The sequence below is a fragment of the Panicum virgatum genome, chromosome 8N (genome assembly GCF_016808335.1).
Source record: "Panicum virgatum strain AP13 chromosome 8N, P.virgatum_v5, whole genome shotgun sequence".
Taxonomy (NCBI): Eukaryota; Viridiplantae; Streptophyta; class Magnoliopsida; order Poales; family Poaceae; genus Panicum; species Panicum virgatum.
The window spans coordinates 8,042,277-8,064,393 of NC_053152.1; the positions used below are offsets into that span (position 1 = coordinate 8,042,277).

General features: G+C 43.6%; 1 protein-coding gene and 1 pseudogene across 1 annotated transcript; one reads left to right on the forward strand and one right to left on the reverse strand.

Moving 5' to 3' along the window:
- Positions 1-646: 646 nt before the first annotated feature.
- Positions 647-2,728, forward strand: LOC120684736 (annotated as a pseudogene).
- A 7,514-nt stretch (positions 2,729-10,242) lies between these two features.
- LOC120684738 (protein FAR1-RELATED SEQUENCE 5-like) lies at positions 10,243-21,421 on the reverse strand. The gene is made up of 7 exons (XM_039966622.1): positions 21,337-21,421; positions 12,617-12,671; positions 12,127-12,512; positions 11,489-11,952; positions 11,242-11,379; positions 11,109-11,159; positions 10,243-10,926 (listed from the first exon to the last, which is right to left on the reverse strand). The coding sequence occupies exons 1-7, from the start codon at positions 21,419-21,421 to the stop codon at positions 10,243-10,245; spliced, it is 1,863 nt and encodes a 620-aa protein (XP_039822556.1).
- Positions 21,422-22,117: the final 696 nt, after the last annotated feature.

Below are 22,117 nucleotides of genomic sequence, written 5' to 3' on the forward strand. Positions count from 1 at the left end.
CGGTTTGCCACCTCCGCACGTGAGTGGCACGTGCACGAGGTTTGCCGTGTGTTTTGAGGGCGGCACACGGCAAAGATAGTAATATGCTGTGTGTTTGGTTTTTGTCGTGTGTTCCTGGGGCTGGCACACGGCAAAGAGGTAATTTTGCCGTGTGCGTGGTGTTTGCCGTGTGTTTTATTTTGGGCACACGGCAAAGTGGCTGTTTGCCGTGTACCCGTCTTTTAGCACACGACAAACTATTTAGCACACGGCATATTAGCCGTTTCCGGTAGTGAATTCACATATAGATGTGTATACATATATACATGTCTGGCGTGCAAAGAGAAGGACGCGCCCAATAGTTAAATGCACGCGCGTCCCTCATGCAGATCCGCTTAACTAAAGTGTATCTTTTTTTTAGTTGGTCAACGTATCTAGGTGACGTGGCACGCTGACGACCAACCAGAATTCGTTAGGTGTAATTAAAAAGTAAAATTAGCTTTTTAAAGGAAGCATGCTCAACACGCATGGCAAAGTCATGCCGCATGATGTTTGAAAGTCATGCGGCGTGATTTTTGACTTAGCTTCTTGTTGCTTGCTCCCACTATCCACACTATACATTCGGCTGGCATCATGCCGGAACACACACACGCAGGTAAGTCTAGCAGCCAACGCAGCCAGCCAAAGCATATAGCTCGCCTCGATGGAAGGCAAGGTGCTCCTCGTCCTGTCCGTGTCCGTGCTTGTCGTCGTCTTCTCCAAGCTCAAGTCTCTTGTCGTCGCGAAACCAAGGCACAACCTGCCCCCGGGGCCGTGGACTCTGCCGGTGATCGGAAGCCTCCACCACCTCGTCACCAGCCCCAACATCTACCGCGCAGTGCGCATGCTGGCGCAGAAGCACGGCGATCTCATGACCCTCCGGCTCGGCATGGCGCCGGCGATGGTGGTCTCATCGCCGGCGGGCGCGCAGGAGGTCATGAAGACGCACGATGTCACGTTCGCCGACCCGTACGTGACCACCACCACGAGCACGCTCACCTTCGACGGCAACGACATCGCGTTCTCGCCCTACGGCGAGCGGTGGCGCCAGCTCCGCAGGATCTGCGTGCTGGAGCTGTTCAGCCCAGCACGGGTGCGGTCGTTCCGGCGCATCCGGCGAGGAGGAGGCGGCGCGGCTCGCGGAGAGCCTGGCCGCGTGCGCCGCCGGCGGCGCCGCCGTGGACCTGACCGGGATGATCTCCAGGTTCGTCAACGACACCGTCGTGAGGGAGTTGGTCGGCAGCCGGTCCAAGCACCGAGATGAGTTCCTCGACACCCTGGATAAGGCCATGCGGCAGACGGGCCTCGGCGTCGCCGACCTGTTCCCTGTTAGCAATAATCTTGACGGTGTGTGTGAGTTGAGTTAGTTGTTGCATGCATTAGTGGAGTTAGTCTCCAGGAGCTAGTGCGTGCGTTGGTCTGCAGCTTGCCGCGTGCGTCGTGGAGGAGCTGCATGCGCGGGCCGTTGCGATCTGGTGGAGGCAGCCGTGTCGTGCGGCCGTAGTGTGCAGATCATGGCGAGCTGATCGCGCATGGAGTTCGTGGCTCCGAGGTGTGCGTCCCCTGGCTGTTAAATAGCCCGTGTACTCCACCGTTTCCTTTGCTGAGTCCAGTGAAATAAAGTGCAACGTACAGGCCGTGTGGCGGCCGGGGCGTTCCTCGCCATCTTTCTTGTGTGCACTGTTTATCTTCCACCTCCGTCCGTCTGAGAGCGTGAGTGAGCAAGCGATCCTAGGCCGGTTCTATCATTCCCGTCCTTGAGGAAGCTCATGCAGGTTCTTGGCACGTCACGCAAGGTGCTCGCATGCCGGGACAGTTTCCAGCGCATCGTCGTGCAGATCATACAGGAGACGATGGAAGCCATGGACGGCGGCGGCAACGAGGCAGCGGCTGGGACCGGGAGCGAGGGCTTGCTCGGCGTGCTGCTAAGGCTCCAGAAGGAAAGCAGCACGCCGATCCCTCTCGACGACGACACCATCGTTGCCGTGATGCTTGTAAGTAGCTAGCTCTCAAAGCTTATCACTGAGGCTGGTCCGGCAAGTAAGCTGATCGAAAAGGTTACTTCAATTAATTCTTCCAGGAAATGTTTGCTGCGGGCAGCGACACCTCGTCCACCCTTCTCAACTGGTGCATGACGGATCTAGTCCGGACCCCGGAGGCCATGGCGAAGGCGCAGACCGAGGTGCAGGCAGCCTTCAAAGGGAAGACGACGATCAACGAGGACGACCTCAAGGGGCTCAGCTAACTCAAACTGGTGATCAAGGAGGCCCTCAGGCTGCACACACCGGCACCGGTCCTGGTCCCTCGGGTGTGCCGCGAGACGTGCCAGATCATGGGCTACGATGTGCCCAAGGGCACGGTCGTCTTCGTCAACATGTGGGCGATCTGCAGGGACCCCAGGTATTGGGACGATCCGGAGGAGTTCAAGCCAGAACGGTTCGAAAACAGCGACCTCGACTTCAAGGGAACAAACTACGAGTTCCTCCCTTTTGGGGCTGGCCGTCGCATCTGCCCGGGAATTAACCTAGGCGTGTTAAACATTGAGCTTGCACTGGCGAGCCTTCTCTACCACTTTGACTGGAAGCTACCTCATGGAATGGGACCAAAGGATGTCGATGTATGTGAGGCTGCAGGATTACTTGCGAGCAAGAAAACAAGCCTCATCTTGCATCCTGTTACTCGCATTCCTCCTGCTAGTGTGGAAAAATAAGAGTCAGGCTTGGATTAATTATGTCCAGAACGATGTGTCCTTATGGTGTTAAATCTATTAATTTGTGCATTCAATATGTTTCAAGCATGCATGCACATGGATCTCACATCAGAAAAATTATATTTTTTTCATACATATTCGGATGAAGATGGATCTTCTTTCTGTAAAAGAATAGTAGCTCGATCTCCGAAAGACATACAACTTAATTATTAACTTTGTAGTTTTGAGTGTTTTCATTCAAAGACATAAGATATATAGTAGCGTATCAGGTGAAAAACAGACAAGTTGTGCAGCCTTGGAAAACTCTTAATCAAGACCATACCATAGGATCTTCATTCGATGGCTAGAGGCCGAGGTGGGGTACTTTTGCACTTAACCGCCTGAAAATCCCGGCGCTCTTGCTTAGTTTTTTTTTGCAAATCCCCCTTCCCCTAATCCCCCAGTGCACGCCGCCCACGTGTTTTGTTTTCTCGCTGCCTGTCCACTGAAGATCACTGCGGGCGAGGTCGGCCAGCCGCGCCCTTGCCGAACTTGTCCAGCCCCATCAAGAATAACCTACGCCACGCACCATATTATTACGAGTCTAGATTAGCAGCTATGAAAGAAAAAAAGTCACCAGCAGCAGCATGTGCTAGTTACAATTGGAATCATTCTGTGCAAATCTTTACCTCATATGAGATTTTGAATCAACCGCCGGCTCAGTTCTTTGGATTTACGAAAAGGTTGTTTGAATTTACGAAAAGTTTGCTTTGATTTATGAAAAGTTTGTTTGGATTTATGAAAGGGTTGCTTAAATTTATGAAAAGGTTGTTTAGATATATACATGATTTATTCCTTATTTAAAATTTTGAAAAAAAGTCTGCTCCATGTTCTTCCATATCCAGAGATGACATAAAAGATCCAAGCTTTGAATTCAAGAACTACAAGGGTTTCTCTATGAACCTGTGCTCTTCCTCCGTCCACCGGATGCCCTTGCGCCGCTCCTGCTACGCTTTGGAGCAGCTCTTCCCCACGTTGACGCCGCTCTTCCGCTCCTCTCATAGGTGGCCCGCTCCCTGTTGATATTTCTTAACTCTCAAGCACACGGAAATACCATTGTAGCATTTCACCCGGAAGTATTCAGGGTATCGTATTTTCCACGAGGAATGGAGGTGTAACGGTCTTCTAACTAGTTTACTCGGAGGAAGAGAGAAGGGTGGCCTTTGGGTAGTGTGGTTATCTAAGAGAGGAGATACTTAAGAGAGATAAACCATGTCTCGCTTACTTTGGGCACCGGCTTACTCCTAGTCTGCCAAGAGTATCCGGCTATTAGCTCTACACCCAACCCTCACGTGGAGGACTACAAAGGATGGACAGGGCTGTCACCACCTGCCGCCTACCCCAACAGACCGTGGAGAAGGTATGCAAACAACGGTAACCTCTAGCCTAGACACCATGTCTATGCTATGGATTATTACTCTAGCCCCGACTCCGTCCAAGATTCGAGCCATTAGACTAGAGCACCCGTCACAAGGAAGGACAATGATCCCGCAAGCAAAAGATAACAAAGGCTTAACTCTGATAAGAGCTCATCAAATAGATGAAGACTCGGATACTTACTTGAAAGAGGCTCATATCCGCCGAGGTACAAGTAGAGGGAAGCCGACAACTCCGGCCCTCTTCCGAACTTCACCTTGCACACTCCCAAGCCTAATCTTAAAATTGGAGGCCCTCTACATCTCTCCTCTAGTGGTGTGTGGGAGTGGAATGGATGAGAGAATCGTTGGGTGTGGAATGACTTTGGAGGGGTGAGGGGGGCTCCTTTTATAGCCCAAGGAGGTCGGTTCCCACCAGAATTAAATATGGAAACATAGATAACCGCCTTCAGGAGGATAAGAGCAAATCACCCACCGAAATGCACCTGGACGGGTGCACGTACAGGTTCGGCCATGGCAAAGTTGTTGCCTTCTTTTCTCCTATCATTTAATCAGTCTTATGTGGAGCTCACGGCAGGAGTAAAGAGGCATGCTTGCTTTGCTTATATTGCTAAGTCAAAGACTATATATATATATATATATATATATATATCACACATGGGTGCATTCTATGAAGAGAATGGACCCAGGCCAACTGGCACACCTGGTCCGAGCCGGAACTACCCCCACGCGCGCCACCTGGTCTGATTCAGCGCCGTTGCCTTTCAACCGCACCACCCGCGCCCCCAATTAACCACACCCCAATTAACCGTTCCCTTTTTGCTTCCTCCGCTCCGCCGCACCACCGCATCCTCCCTCATTGATTCCGCTGCGCCTCCGCATCGCCGTGCCACCTTGTCCGCCGGCATCGAAGCACTGCCGGGGAGGGGGGGGGGGGGGGGCGCCGCCAAGTGATTTTTCCCGCGCGCTGCTGATTCTCAGGGCGGAGCAAGCAGGAGCAGAGCAAGTATGGGGTGGAGGAAGCGCTGCCGCGAGGGGAGATTCCACGCATTGCCCCTCCACTGCATCCGCCCTTCCACTGCATTTTCTTATAGTGGGGGTGTCCCACTACGGTGATTTTTTAGTGGGGGTTGGTGAAACGCGCCCCAGTGATGTAATCTCTCTGTTCTAGGTAGATTATTTTTAGGGTGGGGGGTTCACCATGGTGATGCAATTAGCTTACATGTGTGGTTGCAAATGGCTTATGCGTGTTTCTACAAATGGTTTATGGTCTGCCTTTTTGGAAAAATGAGCCCCAGTGCTGCAATTGACTTATGTGTGTGGTTGCAAACGTATTATGCGCGTGGTTGCAAATTACTTTATGGTTAGTTTTTTGGGACAAAATGAGACCCAGTGATGCAATTGTCTTATTTGTGTGGTTGCAAATGGCTGATGGTCTGCCTTTTGGAAAAAATGAGACCCAGTTATGCAATTGGCTTATGTGTGTGGTTTGCAAATGGCTTATGCGCTTGGTTGCAAATGGCTTATGTTTTTTCTTTTTTCTGTATATTTTTGCATAATTTTGTCTATGAAATAACACTTTTTAATTATCATGCTATGTTGGACTTATCACCATTTTGGAGGTGTTTATGTGTTGATGTTTTCACTGTGTTAGATGTTTATATATGAGTCATGTCACTACCAAAATCATCATTGGAATTTTATATATTTGTGTGATGGTTTTTACTGTGGAAATAGTTTTTATGTGTTTAATTGTTGTAGTTATATTTATTTTTCAGCCACAATAATTTTGTGCTTTTCATTGTATGAGGCATCGGGAAACAAATCTAATGTTAGGATTAAATTCATCTTCTAGCTATTTTGTGCTTGCAAACATATTTTTTTGCAATTTACTTCCATGCTATGTTTGTAATTACATTGGTCCATAATTTGCAATGTGCTTCATGTTATGTTTGCAATTGGTTTTGATGAGTTGTGTTTTTTCTCTCAATGGCAGTTTTTCTACAAAATGGATAGTGAGGCGAATGCTTCAAGTGCTCAGGGCTGTGACAATACAGGTCCGGCCTGGAGAATTGTCCGTAGTTCGCCCCGTCTTCGTGCTGCTAATATGGAGAAGATGAAGTTTAAGAACAGGAGAAAAGTATTAAGGATCAGCACTTCTGCTGCACCCAACACATACAGCCAGGATAATGATGAAGATGATTCGGATTATGCTCCACCACCCCCTGATCAGGGTGATAATGCAGCAGAGGGTAGGAATAGGAAGAGGTGCTGCAATCAGGCTCGTGGTCATGCACCAAACCCCGCTACAGCCCCACCTGGCGGTGCTGTTGGATCTGGTGAAGAAGAGGAGGCGAGGAAGAGGTCTGTCTCCATCCGCTGCTCGCCTGTGAAATTCAAAGAACTTGTTGCAGCTCTTAATAAGAGTCTAAAAGCTCAAGTCCGTGCAAAGAATTTTGGGGGACTCCTCCTTTTCTAGCCAAATTCACTTAATAGACAATTGCTTAGCGCTTATGCAAAAGCTCAATCCAGAAACAATGAAATTAGAGATTGGTGGTGGCAAAGAAATAGCAATTACTGAGCATAGTGTATGGTGTGTGTTCCAGATTCCAAAAGATGGAGGCGACCCACCTTTCATGAGTGATGATGAAGCTCGTTTCAAGCAGAGGCAGCTCGGAGAGCAAATTTGTGGTAGTGAATATAGGCCCAAGCATGGGATCAGTGTTTCAGATGTTCTAGATGGTTTAGTGACGAAGACACTTACTGGAAATTTGGCACTTAGAGCTTTCTTTATGTGCACTTTCCAGTCGTTGTTATTGTCAAACACCGACTCATATATCAGGCTTGAGGATGTAAAGAATACTGAAGACTTGGAAAACATTAGCAATATTAACTAGTGCAAAGCAGTAGTTGACAACCTCAGAAAAGCTGCTCGTCTGTATAAAAAGGATTTTGTGGAGAAAGGCATCATGGCACCGATCACTGGATGTGGAATATTTCTACTCATTAGTATTTTTGCTTTCTCCTTTTTTTCAGCTGCTCCTTTTTTTTGTGGAACACTGAAGATTTGCGGTTTTTTCTCTTATAGTATTAATATTGCAACTGTGTGTAGTTCTCACATTGTAACTGGTTTAGTTTTGTTGTTGCAATTTGTCTATACAATAATTTGTTTGGAACACATCCTCTATACATGATAGTAGCTTTTTTTTCTGCTGCAACTGTGTTGGCTTTTTATTTTGCAACTAGCTCAATTTCTGTTTTGCAATTGTTCCATGGCTGGACTATATTTATAATATTTCTCTATTATAGTACTAATATTGCAACTGGGTTAGTTCTCACATTGCAATTGTGTGTGGTCTATTGTTGCAACTTGCTCAGGTTTTGTTTTTTTGCAATTTGTTCCCATGTGTGGCCTATGTTTATAATACCATTTGTTTTTAGAAAGTAATTGGCAACTGTAAGTGTTTGTATAACTGATGTAGTGTAACTTTTTTAATACATACAGATGCTATATGTTGATAACCTGAAGCATGGTTTAAATACCAACCCATTCTCTCTACCCCTTTGTGCTTTTTTGGACTCAAATATGATTGATTTGATAACAAGCATGGATCGTAGGCGAGATATCCGTAGTGAGACTGCTGAGTTTGGTAATCTCATGGTAAGCCAACTGTACTTGAAACTATTGTTGTTATCGTGAAGAAGAGGCCAAGGAAGTACATATCACCTTTCAAACTCCCAGGGTGCCGCCCGCAAGTCCCATTGGCAAAGGCACTTGCCCTGAGGAATAAGATTGCCTCCGACGAGAAGCTGGAACAGTAAGTATAAGCACATACCAATTAGTTTTTTTTGTCATACACTTGTGTATACAGCTAGTAACATATTTTCCTCTTTTTTGTACCCCCACCCACAGGACGGTCTTGATTGATTTTAGTATATTCTGCTCATTTGATGGTGGTGATCTGATCACTTCTTTTGCTGATGATAAAGATGGAGATTCTGCTGTTCTTGATTTCACTGTGCACTGTCTTCGTTAGGATGATACTGTCCAAAAGGAAGATTCATTAGGATATAGGGTGTTTCTCACGACCAGGTTCTTTGTGAGTTTCTATGTGACTCCCTCTACACTCCCCCCCCCCTCGCAACTTTACATGCTAGTTTTCCTTTTTTTAATTTATGGTAAGTTGTTGTGTTATAACTGATATATACAGACCCAAACAATGTCTGTTCGTAATGTGTACATGGATGATGGTGAAACTGATACTGAAGAGTTCACTATCCTCAAAAAGTGCTTGGAATGTGAAATTGAGCACTACCATGATATAACAAAGGCAAAGTTGGTTAGTACTTTTTTTCAGGCTATTTGCAACATATAAACCTTTTTTTTATAATACTGCAACTGTTCTGCTAAGTTGTTTGCAATTGGTGTTCATACCCTATTTTTTCATGCAGATATTCATGCCTCCATACTCTGGAAGCATTATTTTGTCAACTACATCAAACTCATCCACAATCGCATTGATATCTTATACTCGATTGACTACATTTGGGGGAACATCGATCCTGAAGTTCGTCACCGGCCCATCGCTGAGAAGATGCCCATCATAAGCGCTGCATTCCAGAAGGTTACCAATAACATGTTTCCTCGTTTTGGTAACTGGGACAGTGCGTTCATTGACTTGCCAAAGCAAGCTGGACCCAATGATTGCATGTTTTTCTTGTGGAAATACAGGGAATTTTGGGATGGTGATCGCCTAAACATCCACATCGATCCGGTGAGTTATTATTTCACCATTTTATTTTTAGTATATGTGCATGTGATTTTTCCAATCCATACTTACCTTTTTTTCCCCATGTACTTTGCTGTTTGTACCTTTTTTATTACAGTTCAAGGGGATGATATACAGGATCGAGCTCATGCACTACTGCATCTTCCATTCTCAGAACCAAGCCGAGCTACCCGGTGAATTGGACATCTACAGGCTTGGTGGGAGGAAGATCGTTTTGGAATGAATGACAATGATCGTTTGTAATGTGATGTTGGAACAGTCTGTAGTAGCTATCATTTGTCACTGATGTAGTGTGTGGTGTTGAACAACTTTATGGTTCATTTTCTGTCATTTTTATTTGTGGTAGCAACCTATGTACTTTGACATTTGCAACTCAGCATACTGGTTTTGTAATAGTGTGATGATAATTCATCCCTTTTATTCTAAGTTGCATTTGGTCTGTCGTTGTACTTGCAACTACCCAACCATTGTGTTTGCAATTTGGTGTTTAATATATTTTTTGGACCAACTTAATTATTCTGAGAGATCAAAATATATTTTTAAGCTATTAACAAACTTATTTTGCAATTGTTATCCTGTATTAGTTGCAACTATCAGCGTGTTATGTTGTAATTAGTTCCAAAACACAATTTTTGATACTTTTCACCATCGTTCTATTATTTTTGCTGCTCCGACGTTTTTTTTATTTTTTTTTGCCATGTCATGTGTACCTACACTTTGCTTCTACGTCAGCACTAGCTATACATACAGATTTTTTTTTGTAAATCGTGTGATGATAACAATACACTCTCGTTCGAGGTTGTAATCTGTATGCTACTTTAGTTACAACTACCCACGCAACGTGTTTGCAATTGGTATATAAAACATATTTTTAAGCTGTTAACAAACCTGTTTTGCAATTATTATCCTGTGTTAGTTGCAACTACCAATGTGTCAAGTTGCAATTAGTTTCCAAGCACAACTCTTGATCCCAGTTTTTTTTAAAGAGATAATTTAGCACAACAGAAATAGTATTCGATTTTTTTCAGCACAGATTTGTATACAGCAAGTTCAAGACACAGATTTGCATATAGCAAGTTCAAGGCACATGTATATAATTTTGTATATAACAAAGACACAGATTAGTCTGCAACTAATTACATATACAACTCAAGTTCAAGACACAGATTTATTTATAGCAGATTTGTTGACACATTTAGCTCTCCAACCTACGTCATTTCTGGTAGTTTACACGTTTAGCTCTTTGGCGACGTTCACTGTTTTCTGCACCCACTCCATTAGTTGTAGCGCTGCCATGTTGTGTCACAGGTCATTCATCTTTATCCAGATCATCTCCCTCACGCAAATCCTTCACGATCCTTGGCCGTCCTCTCTTCCTCGGGGGGCCATCATTTATTTTGGTACTTTTCTTGGTTGCACGCATTTCTGCTGATTTGCTTCGATCAGGGTTTATTGGGCATGTTGTGCTGTAAAGCGTACCTCGGACCCCACAGCTGTTGCATTCCCTATCACCATAGTTCGCCCTTGTGTATGTGCTTAGTGGCGTGCCATTAAGTGGAGCCTCAACATCTTTTTTCTTTTGTTTTCCAGGCCCCCGGCCTTTTGTGCGAGACACTGGTGGCTCAATTAGCAACACCCCAGCATGTAACAGGGCTGATGACGGCGGTGAATCAGTGTCAACACCTCCAGATGTTACAGCTGACCCATTTGTTGATGGGGCAGGGTCTGATGATTCATCATCTACACTTCTCGGAAATAATTCAATGCCCGAAGTAATCTTGTCCAGCAGCCTGTTGGTTTCTTCATAAGCATGGTCTGACTTACTCCCCGCTCTTCCAAGCCTCATCAGTTTAGGTAGCAGCTTCGACATCCTGCACTGCTCTTTGCTTGTTTGTGTACCGATCCGCACACCATCGTGCCTATCCCACATAACTTCTTCTCTTGCATCACGAGTGTACCTCTTTAGTATGTATTTCTCTGGTATCTTCCTAACCTGAAGGTGTATGAAGGATCTAATGATGTGCATGCAGAACAGCCTTATATTTTTTTTTGCAAAAAAACAGATGAGCTGTTAGAAAGGTGCATTTTTTGTGTGTTCAATAAAATTTGCAACTGCACAGACACCAAGTTTGCAATTGACAAAGGTGTGGGGGCACAACATCAGAAGCATCATACCTGTATGTTTCCACTGTTTGTATTAACAGCTGTATTCACCAGCTCCCTTATCTGCAACCACCTTGAACTCATGTTGGGCCCAGCAAAAAATCCCCTCCCCATTTTCATGCTTCAGTGGCCATCCATTCTTCACTCTTGGATCTGGATTAGGCTCAATCACAAATGTTGTGATGTTATTGTACTGCTTCTTGTACTCTTGGTATACAGCCCTTGTGTACACCCTGCTTAGCTGATTATCAAACTTTGCTTTGCATGCTCGCACTAGCACAGCCTGAATCACCAATTACCCGTTTTTTTGCACTCAGCATATGGACAGCGTAGCAACTATGAAGCAGTAATTTTGCAATTATCATACTTCTAATATATTTTTACCAACATACCTGGGCGTAGTGTGTCTCGCCGGCATCCATGTGGTCTGCATGTTGAAGTGAGTACAACATCCTTTTAGCAAACACGTGCTGGCTTGTACTCTCATTAACATAGCCATCTTTAAGGACCATGTTCTGGCTTTCAGATCTTTGTGTCGATGTCATTCTCCCACAGTACATCCCCTTGAAATAAGCTGCTATCCACCTCTCCCTCTTATCCCACATGGCTTTTATTGCGGGGTTTTCAGCAATGCCACATTCATCAACTAGCCTTATCCATTCGATCTCGAATTGCGTTGGCCCAAGTGGATAATTTATCAGAGATTCCAATCTTTCTTTCAAATTCTTATTCTTGTGTTGGATGTACAGCTGGTCCAGCTCATACTCCCACGGCCTCAGGATGTGCCAGCGACAGTTTCTATGTTGTGTTCTATCAAACACCATCCCTATTGCTTGCCTCATAGCTGGATCCTCACCTGGCAGTAGACAGTAAACCAGTGTCAGTCACACAGTTTGCAATCCAGTATGAACTAATATTTGCAACCAGAGACTATGAAGTTTGCAATCAGCATATTACATGTTTTTTTGCAACCGGATACTACGAAGTTTGCAATCAGGATATTACATAAGAATTAGGGGAGGGGACACACCTGTTAGGATCACATGAGGCTGCCGACCACCCATGCAGCTCTTGAAGGTCTCAAACAACCACTTGAATGATCCAGTTGATTCATCACCAATCAACACTTGCCCGAATGTTACATTCTTCAAGTTATTGTTTGCCCCAACAAACATGGCTAGTGGCATGTGCTGGCTGTTTGTTTTGTATGTCGTGTCAAATGTAATGACATCTCCAAAGTCTCTGTACTCAGCCATCTGTCTTGCATGGCTCCGGAATATGTTTTTCAGCACCCTAGTTTTTGGATCTGCATCCACATCCCAGTAGAAGTACTCATCGTTATTCTTACACTCCCTGAAGAATTGCAGAAGCTTGTTAAGATCATCGTCTCTTTCCTCCCAAACTTTCTCCACCTTCCTGTAAGATTTTTTTTAAAAAATAAGCTCAGGAACGTAAAACAAATGCAATGGGGGGATGTTGCAATTGAGATACAGTTTGAAAAAAAACCCATCGGCACCTACATGTTTTTTATGTCCTTCACCGTAAAACCCCACATATGCCGACCATCATACAAATCTGCCATCACATTCAATGCTGCTTGATGTGGAACCCCATTTCTTGTCATTATATTGAATATGTCACACATGCATTCCTCCATGTTCTTGTGTGCATGCATGTATCTTGTCATTCTAGGAGATGGTTCCAGTTTGTGATTGTGTGCTTCATGCACATGATCAAAGTATCACTGCCCCCACTTCTTGTCATGCTTTACTTTGACATATGCAGGGCAGCCGCACCTTTTTTTATCCCTTTTCAGTCTTGTTGGGCTCTTCCCCCTTTTTACCTTCATGCCACCCCTCTCTGGAGCACACCCAATGATTGGTTTCTTTGCTAGTTCTGGCTGTCCTTATACTGAACCCAGCTAGCATCGCATAGTCCCTATAAAACATGTATGCATCGTTCTTTCTAGGGAACACCTGCTTCACTCTTGGCACAAACACATGGGCTACATTCGGATCCTGCAGGAAAAAAACCATCAATACCTTTACAATCAGACAACATTAAGTTTTGCAATCCAAAGTCTTGGTAATTTGCAAACCAATTTTTATTATGCCAGGGTGCAAGTGCAGGCAGACCATAGAGTTTTGCAACCTTTTTTTGTACATCCTAAGTTGCAACTACTAGTAGCTTTAATTTGCAATTCGGCTAACATAAATCAATTTGCTCAATTGATTAGTAGGATTTTATTTGTACATCCTAAGTTGCAACTACTAATAGCTTCAATTTGCAATTCGGCCAAACAAATCCTCTGCTTTGTGCTTTTTTGCCATATAGTACCTTTAACATGCAATTCAGCACAATCCATCCCAGAATTGCAATTACTAATAGCTTTAATTTGCAAGCCGATAGACCCTTCCAGAATTTGAGCAATCCCTGCTATCCTCAGCACAATTCCCGCCCTCCAACCCAGGTCTTTGTAGAGTGCTTACCGTGTAGATAATCTGTGCAGTGTCTAGAGTCTGCAGGGCTCCTAGAGGCAGTGCCGCGGGTGGCGTTAGCGTCGACATGTGATGGAGGGGATCAGCAAAATTGGCTCCAGGGTGTTGCGCATGAGCTACTACAATAGCAGGGGTTGTTGTTGGGGCGGCGACGGGGGGCAGCGACACCCTAGACAACGGCGTACTTGCTCCTTCGGCCGTGGAGCACCGAGCTCTGTAAACTTCCATATAATCACCAATTGCAACTGCGCGAACTTGCACCTACGAATCGTGGTTGGGTGCTGGGGCGGGGGATGCAGGTGGGATCAGCGGCGGCGGCACCATGTCTCGCAGGTGGATCTCCAACTAGATTGGGGTGCTTTTTGGCAGCGGCGGCGGCGAATTGGTGATTCGGATGTTCCTTGATGCATTCAAAACACGGCACCCCATTTATTTTGTTCGGACGCCCCCTCCTTGAGGACATCGCACATGGTTGCAACTGAACAACATTAATGTTTGCAACTGCTATGTAATCGTTGTTGCAATTTGGCTCTCTACCACTGTGGGCCATGCCAGGCAGACCCTGTGAGATGTCGTGGGGCTTGGGTTGGCCGATGTGCGGGGGGACGACGTGTCCCATGAGCCACCAGCAGGCCATGAACTCCTTTTCAAGAACCATCCCTCTCCTTTATTTTTTTTGGATGTGGGCTATCTCTTTCATTCTCTTTTTTTTTTTGTGACATGCCTTGTGGGCATGTGGCATACCTTCTTTGGGTATGCATCTCTTTTTTTACATGCTCTTGTGAGCATGTGGCATACCTTCTTTGGATAAGCATCTTTTATTTCTTCTTTTTTGTATAGCCCACATCCCTAATGGTAACTTTGGAGAGAGAGAGGGTCATGGTATGACTTGGAGTTTTATTTTGTGGTGGATGGAAATGGTTGCTATCTTCCAATGTAGAAGTATAGCATGTGAGTGGACGCGTACGTGATCTTGATCATGGGAGTATGAAAAGTTTCTAACACGGGTCACAGAATTTGACAAATCTCAAAGCAATAGGCAAGCTGCATAAGCATAAGGTTTTGCATGATGCTCAATCTTTAGCTCTGGTAGGAATTTATATTAATTTGAGGAGACAAGCTATTGCTTTTTTTTTATTTTTTTGAAAAGAAATCCCAAGTTCTATGCATATATAGAAGATCATGGTTCCATTCATCTAATCATATCACATTAGTCAATTACTTAGAGAGCATGGGGTCCCTATGAAAATAATTGTTCACAATAACTAGATAGAGAGCAAGGAATAAAGAGTACGCATGTTTATTCGAGGAAGCGCATGGAGTGCATAGGGTGATTGGCAAAGTTCATTGAGTTTATTTTTAGTGATTAGCATGAATTCATTTAAACTCAAGAACTTAGGGAGTATGAGGAGTATATTTGCACAAACCATCGTTTGAAGAGGAAGAAGAGGAAACTAAGGAAAATCAGAGTTGGTTTGGTCGAACCAGAGGTTCGACCATCCTTCCCTGGTTCCCATCTGTCTTGTTCTTCAGCGTGTTGTGCTGTCAATGTTGTGCAACATGTTGGGTGAGAGATCTTGAGTGAGTTTGCAATTGGTGTCTTCGAAAGATCTCCCCCACACTTATTCTTGTGCCTGCTTTTATTCAAAACAAGAAAAATAAAGGTGGAAACAAAAAAGGACTCTGCCAATTTTGAACACCGGGGAGTCTAAATTTTACTGAATCAAAACATTGTTTTATTTGGATCATTAATTTTTTTATTTCTTTTTATTCTTTTCTATTTGTTTTTTCTTTTATTCATGGCAAGATGAATACGATGGGTAACTTAGCAGGATGGATTCATAAGGCAAGGATGCACGAGGTGTGTGGGATACTTACCTAGGAGAACTCGCCAAGCAAGGAACAGAGATGCAAGAGTTAGGCTTCAGCAAAGCTTTGCATTTGTTTTGCTGGGTCCTCGTGCATTTGCCTTACCTTTGGACCATGGAGCGTTGTGTTGGAGTTATGTATGCTGTTCCTTGTGTGTTTTTTTGTTTCGTTCCTGCAAAAGGTTAGTGGACAACAAATACTCGAGAGAGGCATAAAGGACTTTCTTTTTTTTGTTTTTTTTGGAATGTTTTGTTCACATCCATGCTTTAAGGAAAATTCAAACTCAAAAGATTCATTTAGCATGGATCCCAAAACTCTTGCCAACACTTTACTTCATTATTATTTTTTTTTCAAGAGAGAGATTTTGGAAAAGAGATTTTTTTACTGTTCACCACTTTTTTTATTTTTTAGAGTGACACAAAGCAAGGCTGAGATAAAAATTGCACAATCTTATCAAAGAAGTATTTTGGCAATATACTCACTATGATCCTTGAAAGGTGATTTGTACCTCCTTCTGATGTTGTGCAATTTTTGTTGAAGTTCGTCCCGGGCCTTGTTTTATCTCTAGTATGAATTTAGCTTGAGGACTTGCCCATCGGTTTTGAAAGTTTTCCTGCAGGGGTTAGTCTGCAAAAGATATACTTCCAAAGTCTATGATCGTATTAACTCTGACAGTTCATTAACCAAACATAACACCATGTCTTATCTGATTAAAGAAGACTTTTTAACCTCAGCACCATGCTTAATTTAAAAAGCCTATGGATGTGCCTCCATGGAAGGACATCCAAACCAGAGCATATGAACTTAGATAAAGGAAGCATGCATTTGTATGATCAAGCTAAGCTCATAAAGCGATAAACATGAACAAATGATAGGTGAACATTATCTTACCTTTGCACATACCTGAGTGTCCTTACTAGCAGCATATGTGATAGAAGTTTTGAAGTTGATGTGGCTGTGGCATGGTCGCAAATGGATGTCGATGTTTCCTCCATGTTGATGTAGGCTGGAGCGGAGGAAGGCTCTTATACCATGCCAACTCAAGTGGGCAACAAGGCTAGGTAATACACACAGCTAATGCATAGGGACCATGGGCCTCGGTGACATGCTCTGGCGGCACATGGCATTTTTTTTTTTGATTGAAGACGCAGAGTACGTCCCCTTTCTTATATGCCAGCGAGTGCCAATTTGAAAGTAGAGCAGTGAAAGCCTGAAGTGGAAGAGGAGCAATTCCTCTTGCTTGAATGCGCAGGAGCTGCTAGAGTGAAGCTATGCAAAGCGTGCAATGCAGGCCTATAGGCGCACATGTAAAGCGGCCTCTGTCCATGTGGAGCCCTCTAGCTCACTCTTTTTTTTTCTATATATTATTTTTTCTTTCTTTCTTTTTTCAGCAAGGCGGAATTAGCACCATCCTTGGTACTGATGGCTCCGGTTGCGAGATGCTCGCCGATCTCCCCCACACTTGGACTTTTGTGTCTCATGACATAAAGAGCCAAGAGTGTGGTGTCGGTATCTCCAAGTGTGTCCCGTCAACTAGGAGTACCAAGTGTACAGTCGGTGTAGTTCTCATATTCTCAAGCACCGTATATCCCTCATTCTTTCAATCCCAACCTGAAAATGGTTAGCGAAAAAATACCCGAAGATGCATACTGGCTATAGAACATGTTCTTGCTTTTTATTGGTTTAGTGAAAAGATTTTTTTTTTGAATCCGGGCTATCTCCCGGCAGTGCTTGTTTATGGTCACAATCTTGACCATGGGGCTTTCCTATTGCAGCCGTGATATAAACCCCAACTACATCACCAATTGTTGTTCCAAAGTCGTGCTGCAAGGTTAGTGCCCCAGTGCAACAAGATGTGCAAAATTTGTGATATGCGAAAGCATTTACATCCTTTCATAAGGAGCATTATGAACTAGATTTCAGGAAGGATGTAAAACTTGTTGCATATTCCTAGCACAAGGGGTTGATGAATCTGGAGATTCATAAGAGTTATGATGGAATTTTCCTAGGATGACTCTCTCATGAGAAGAAAAGGATCTTGTCCTTAGGAGACTCCAGATTAGGTAGTTCCGGTTATTTATGGCCTTTATGTTCTTTAAAGAACATCAAGATAGGAGTTTGAGGGCCAGAGGAACAAGTGTTAGGCTTTGACGAGGGAGGTGATGGTCCTTTCGAAGGAGAAAGGTTAACAGTGATGGGAGTAAGGACATCAACTCCTCGAGGTGTCACCATTAGAAATTGTGGTGGGGACTGGGTAACACCTTTTCGCAAGATCTTGATTCCTTCTCGGATTGCCCATGAAGGTGAAGCTGGTGCTAAGGGCTCGTCACCTAAGAAGGTGAACGCAAAAGATTTGGGAAGGAAACTAGCACCAGCAAGTGGCTTGTATGCACCAGCAGGATGCTAAGAGATCGCGCAGAGCATCCACTTCAGTTCCTTGTATGCAGCATCAAGTGGTTTGAGAATGGGTAATTTCTTCAGAAGAAAAACTCCACATCTTTTGACCGCTTTTTGCACAAAATAGTTGCTAAACCCCTCAAGGTTTTCTTCCCGGAAAGTGCTCTTTTATCGAATCAAGATGGGTTTTCAGGAACTGGTGGTCCCCTTTTGGTAAAGACAAATCGAGGTATTTTTTTTTGAATTTTCAAAAAGCTTTACCTCAAATTCAGATGGGGCTCTAAATAGAACAACTCAAGAATGTTCATGGCTCAAAAAAAAAAACAAAAAAAAAACATGAAAAAGCCCATTAGGCCCACCGAGCCCATCAAGCGCCGCCCGCGGCCGCCGACGCCGACACCCGCCCGCGTCCGCGCCGACGCCCGCCGCGCTGCCCGGCACACAAAGAGAGGGGGAGACACCCCGCCCGCGCGTTGCCTTCTGCGCGCCGCCACCTACCATCGCCGGCGCAGGGGAGGAGAGGAGAGGGAAGGATGGAGAGGAGAGGGAGGGGCGGTGCAGAGAGAGTGTGTGTATGGAGGGAGGGGGCGGCGCAGGATGGGGAGTGACGGAGGAAGAGAGTTGTGGGTTAGGGTTAGCATCAAATATATATACTTTGAGCCATCTAACGGGCCGAGTTGGGTTTTTCTAGGCTGGGCTTTTTAACTAAGACGGGCTCCTTACATATAACCGCCTCATAAAATAGGACTATTAACCGAGACGATCGTCTTAATTCTGACCGTCTCCGCTAATATGGATTGACCACCTCTGTTAATACTGGGCATTAACAGATGCGGTTATTTTTTGTGCCTGCCTCAGAGGAGTTTTCAAAAGGTCTCTGTCAATGCTTTTTTGTAGTAGTGGTTGGAGCCATATGATATGTTTTTAGGTTTGCCTAATTCACCCCCTCCCCCTCTTAGGCTACAAGCACCTGATTCCTTTCAATGAGCATTGACCTAGTATTCTAATAACTTTAAACATCAACCTGAAGCGGGGTCTAATCTTGTTGTTGTTGGCAAGGAAGTTGAATTCTCGCATCCTAATCAATCGCAGCAGGTATCCACAGGGTTAGATTAGGCGCGGGTATCCAATCCTCTAAAGCTAAATGCATTTACTAAATGAGGAGCTAGGATGACACAAAAATTTGAATGGATATCTCTTCTACGTATCTAATAATAAATTAATTGAAACACCAACATTTGAAATCTATTATTCATTAATGACAGCCTATCCTACGCCATATGCAGGAGTATCCATTGTCCTAGCATTTTGCACATCCCTAGCATCTATTTTTCACATATCTACCTACTGGTCGTTCCTATGCTATATATAGGGAAGCATGTGTATCGGAGTTGTGGACAGATCAGGCAGTTTGAGTCTTTGTTCCTTAACCGAGTTTTATCCGTGCCGGTAGATCGATTTGCAACGAGATGTTTTCTTGGAAATTGACCATTTTGATCTTGATTTTATGTTCAACAACCTCTCCCCACCTTGTGACAGGTAATACAAAGTCGAAATGTACCTTGAAACAGAAGGAAACGGTTCTTTTACATTGCATAGCTTTTACCGAGCGTGGAACTCCCCCTATTTCTGTACACCGAGATAGTGTCTGTTGTGAGGCGGTAAGAGCGGTTCCGAATAGGGAAATGCGCTGCATCGTGGAGCTGCTTACAGATGAAGAGAAGAAGAAGAAATACGATGTGCATAGGATCTTGGCCCTTAAACTGATCTGCGAACAACGTTCTCCTCTCGCCCCTAAGCAGAATAAGGTAAAAACCATTGAATTCGATCTGTATTTCTATTTCAACTATGTACATAAGTATACATATATGTTGATAAGCTAAAAAAGATTAATCTGATTTCCTTCCAGATCATGATGTGAAGAGACGGATTTCATTTTAATGGAGCGTATTGTCGTTAGAAAAAAGGAGTCCGGATGAAGATACATATGCTAGTTAATAAAACCGATTGAAGTGTCAACTTTTTGTTGTATGTATCTATCATGTTAAAGAATAAAAGTGTTTTGTTTGCAGGTAAAAGAATAAAAGTGTTTGGTCAAGGTCTCAAGCACAATTCATCTTTAGTATATGCATCATTATTTCGAAGCTGCAACAATAAAGTCTATAATAAATTACACTTTCATAGAATATAAAAACATATACATTTCAAATTTGAATCTATCGATCAGTTGTTCACATAATATTAGACTATTGCTCATATAACCCTGCTAGCCCATGCAGTCGCATGGATCGATGGACTAGTTTTAATTTGATTAATCTATATATTCTATATGGACTGAACCCACTAAGCGTCATTTACTCTTATTTCTCTGCGACCACGTTAAGCCACATCATTTCTATTTTCATTACAGTCAGATTATAAGTGTCCGCTAAAATCCATCCGTCCATGTATCATCTCCTCATCCTCCACTAGCATTAACCATAATGATCATAATCCTCCACTAGCATCACCCATAATGATCATAACTCAAATACCACTACTGATGGCTTTTTAGCTCATCGTCTGACTTCTCTACTCCCTTCCCGCAACTATAAAAGATGCACATCCTCTCATAGATTTATCAAAAAATTCTCTCAAATCCCGTAGCAACACGCGGGGAATCACCTAGTTTATACATACATACTAGCCAGATTGGCGTGCCATGCTTGCCAGTACCAAAGATGTTAACCTGAAGTAATAGTGAAAACGTGCGGGCTTCTTCTACTATGCTTAAAACATATGACATGAATCGAATAGAACGGAAGACAAAATGAACCTAAATTCAGATTATCACAATTAATCTTAATTTCAAGCAAAATTTTCTTCATCGTATTGATCTTTCAAGCGTTGTGCAATATTTTTTTGCTTTTGGAATTCACCAATTTAAAAAACAAAATGCAACCTAATAAAGTCAAATTGATCACAATCAAACTTAAATTCAAAAAAATTTCTTTATTGTATTGATCATTCAAGTGTTTTGCAATATTTTTGTTTTAGGAATTCACTAACTTTTACACATTAGTGTATTTAATTAATCGATGTAACTAACAGATTCATGCGCTACCCTACAATGGTTCATGGTTTCAAAAAAAGAGAGACTAAATTAGCAATAAAAAAATATTTTACAATTTTATAATTATTTAATTGAACAAATTCAAAAAGTTGTAAGGATGACTTTATCTATTGTATTTATTTATATGCAGCGAATATTCAGATACATTACCTGGGTCATGCCACAACACCACATGGGACACCTGAACTGTAACCTGGGCCCACAATAATAGTTCCGTGAGCCACATGAACAGTACCATCTTTAGACCTGGGTCTAATTTGAGGACTAATGTTTAGCCTTCAACCTAGCTCCAAATAGATTAGCCTCTAGATCTGTTTGGATCCATTGGCTAATTTGCATTTAATGTATATTTCCTAATCATTACCACTTTTCTTCACGTGCATTTCGTCGAGCACGTCCCTGGCAGGTGGCGAGATGGTGGCCTCCCACTCGGCGAGGTCCGCCTCCATCTCTGTGAGGTCTGCCTCCACATCTGCAGCCTCCTCGTCAAACCCCAGCCTCTACCTCCGCAGCCTCCTCGTCGAGCCCCAGCCGCATCATCCCCCTCGCCATCACCCTAATTTTTTTTGATGGGGCTAATTCACTTTAGCTCCAATTAGACCCACCTTTTTGGATACCTTGAGTCTAAAAGAGGCTAAAATGGCTAATTTTTAGCCCCTAGATCCAAATAGGGCCAGGATCCTTGAGACACCTCCAATTCTTTATGAGCCTTAGGATGTGTAGAATATTATCGGGGTACTACAACAATAATTATGTTCACTAGGTATATTGTGAAGAAGTACAGGTTATTCTTTCGCCGTAATTACAAGGATCACTTGACATGAATTAACATTTCGGTGAAGTTGCAGGTTGCTGAGGAGAAAAATTTAGAAGACAAGCAGCACCGACATCAGTAGTTGTGAAGATATGACCATATAAACACTAAATATTGTAAACACTAATGGACGTAATTTTCATTATGGAAGATTGGCACCACCTCACTACAATCATGCTATATTTCATTCATTTCCATATGCTTCCTGGACGACGAGACATTGATACTGCAAAAAGCGATATATTCAGACTCATTACTTATTATGCATGTGTTTGATACATCAGCCCATGAAATTTTTTACACCTCTTTCATTTGTAGTCACAGACCATAC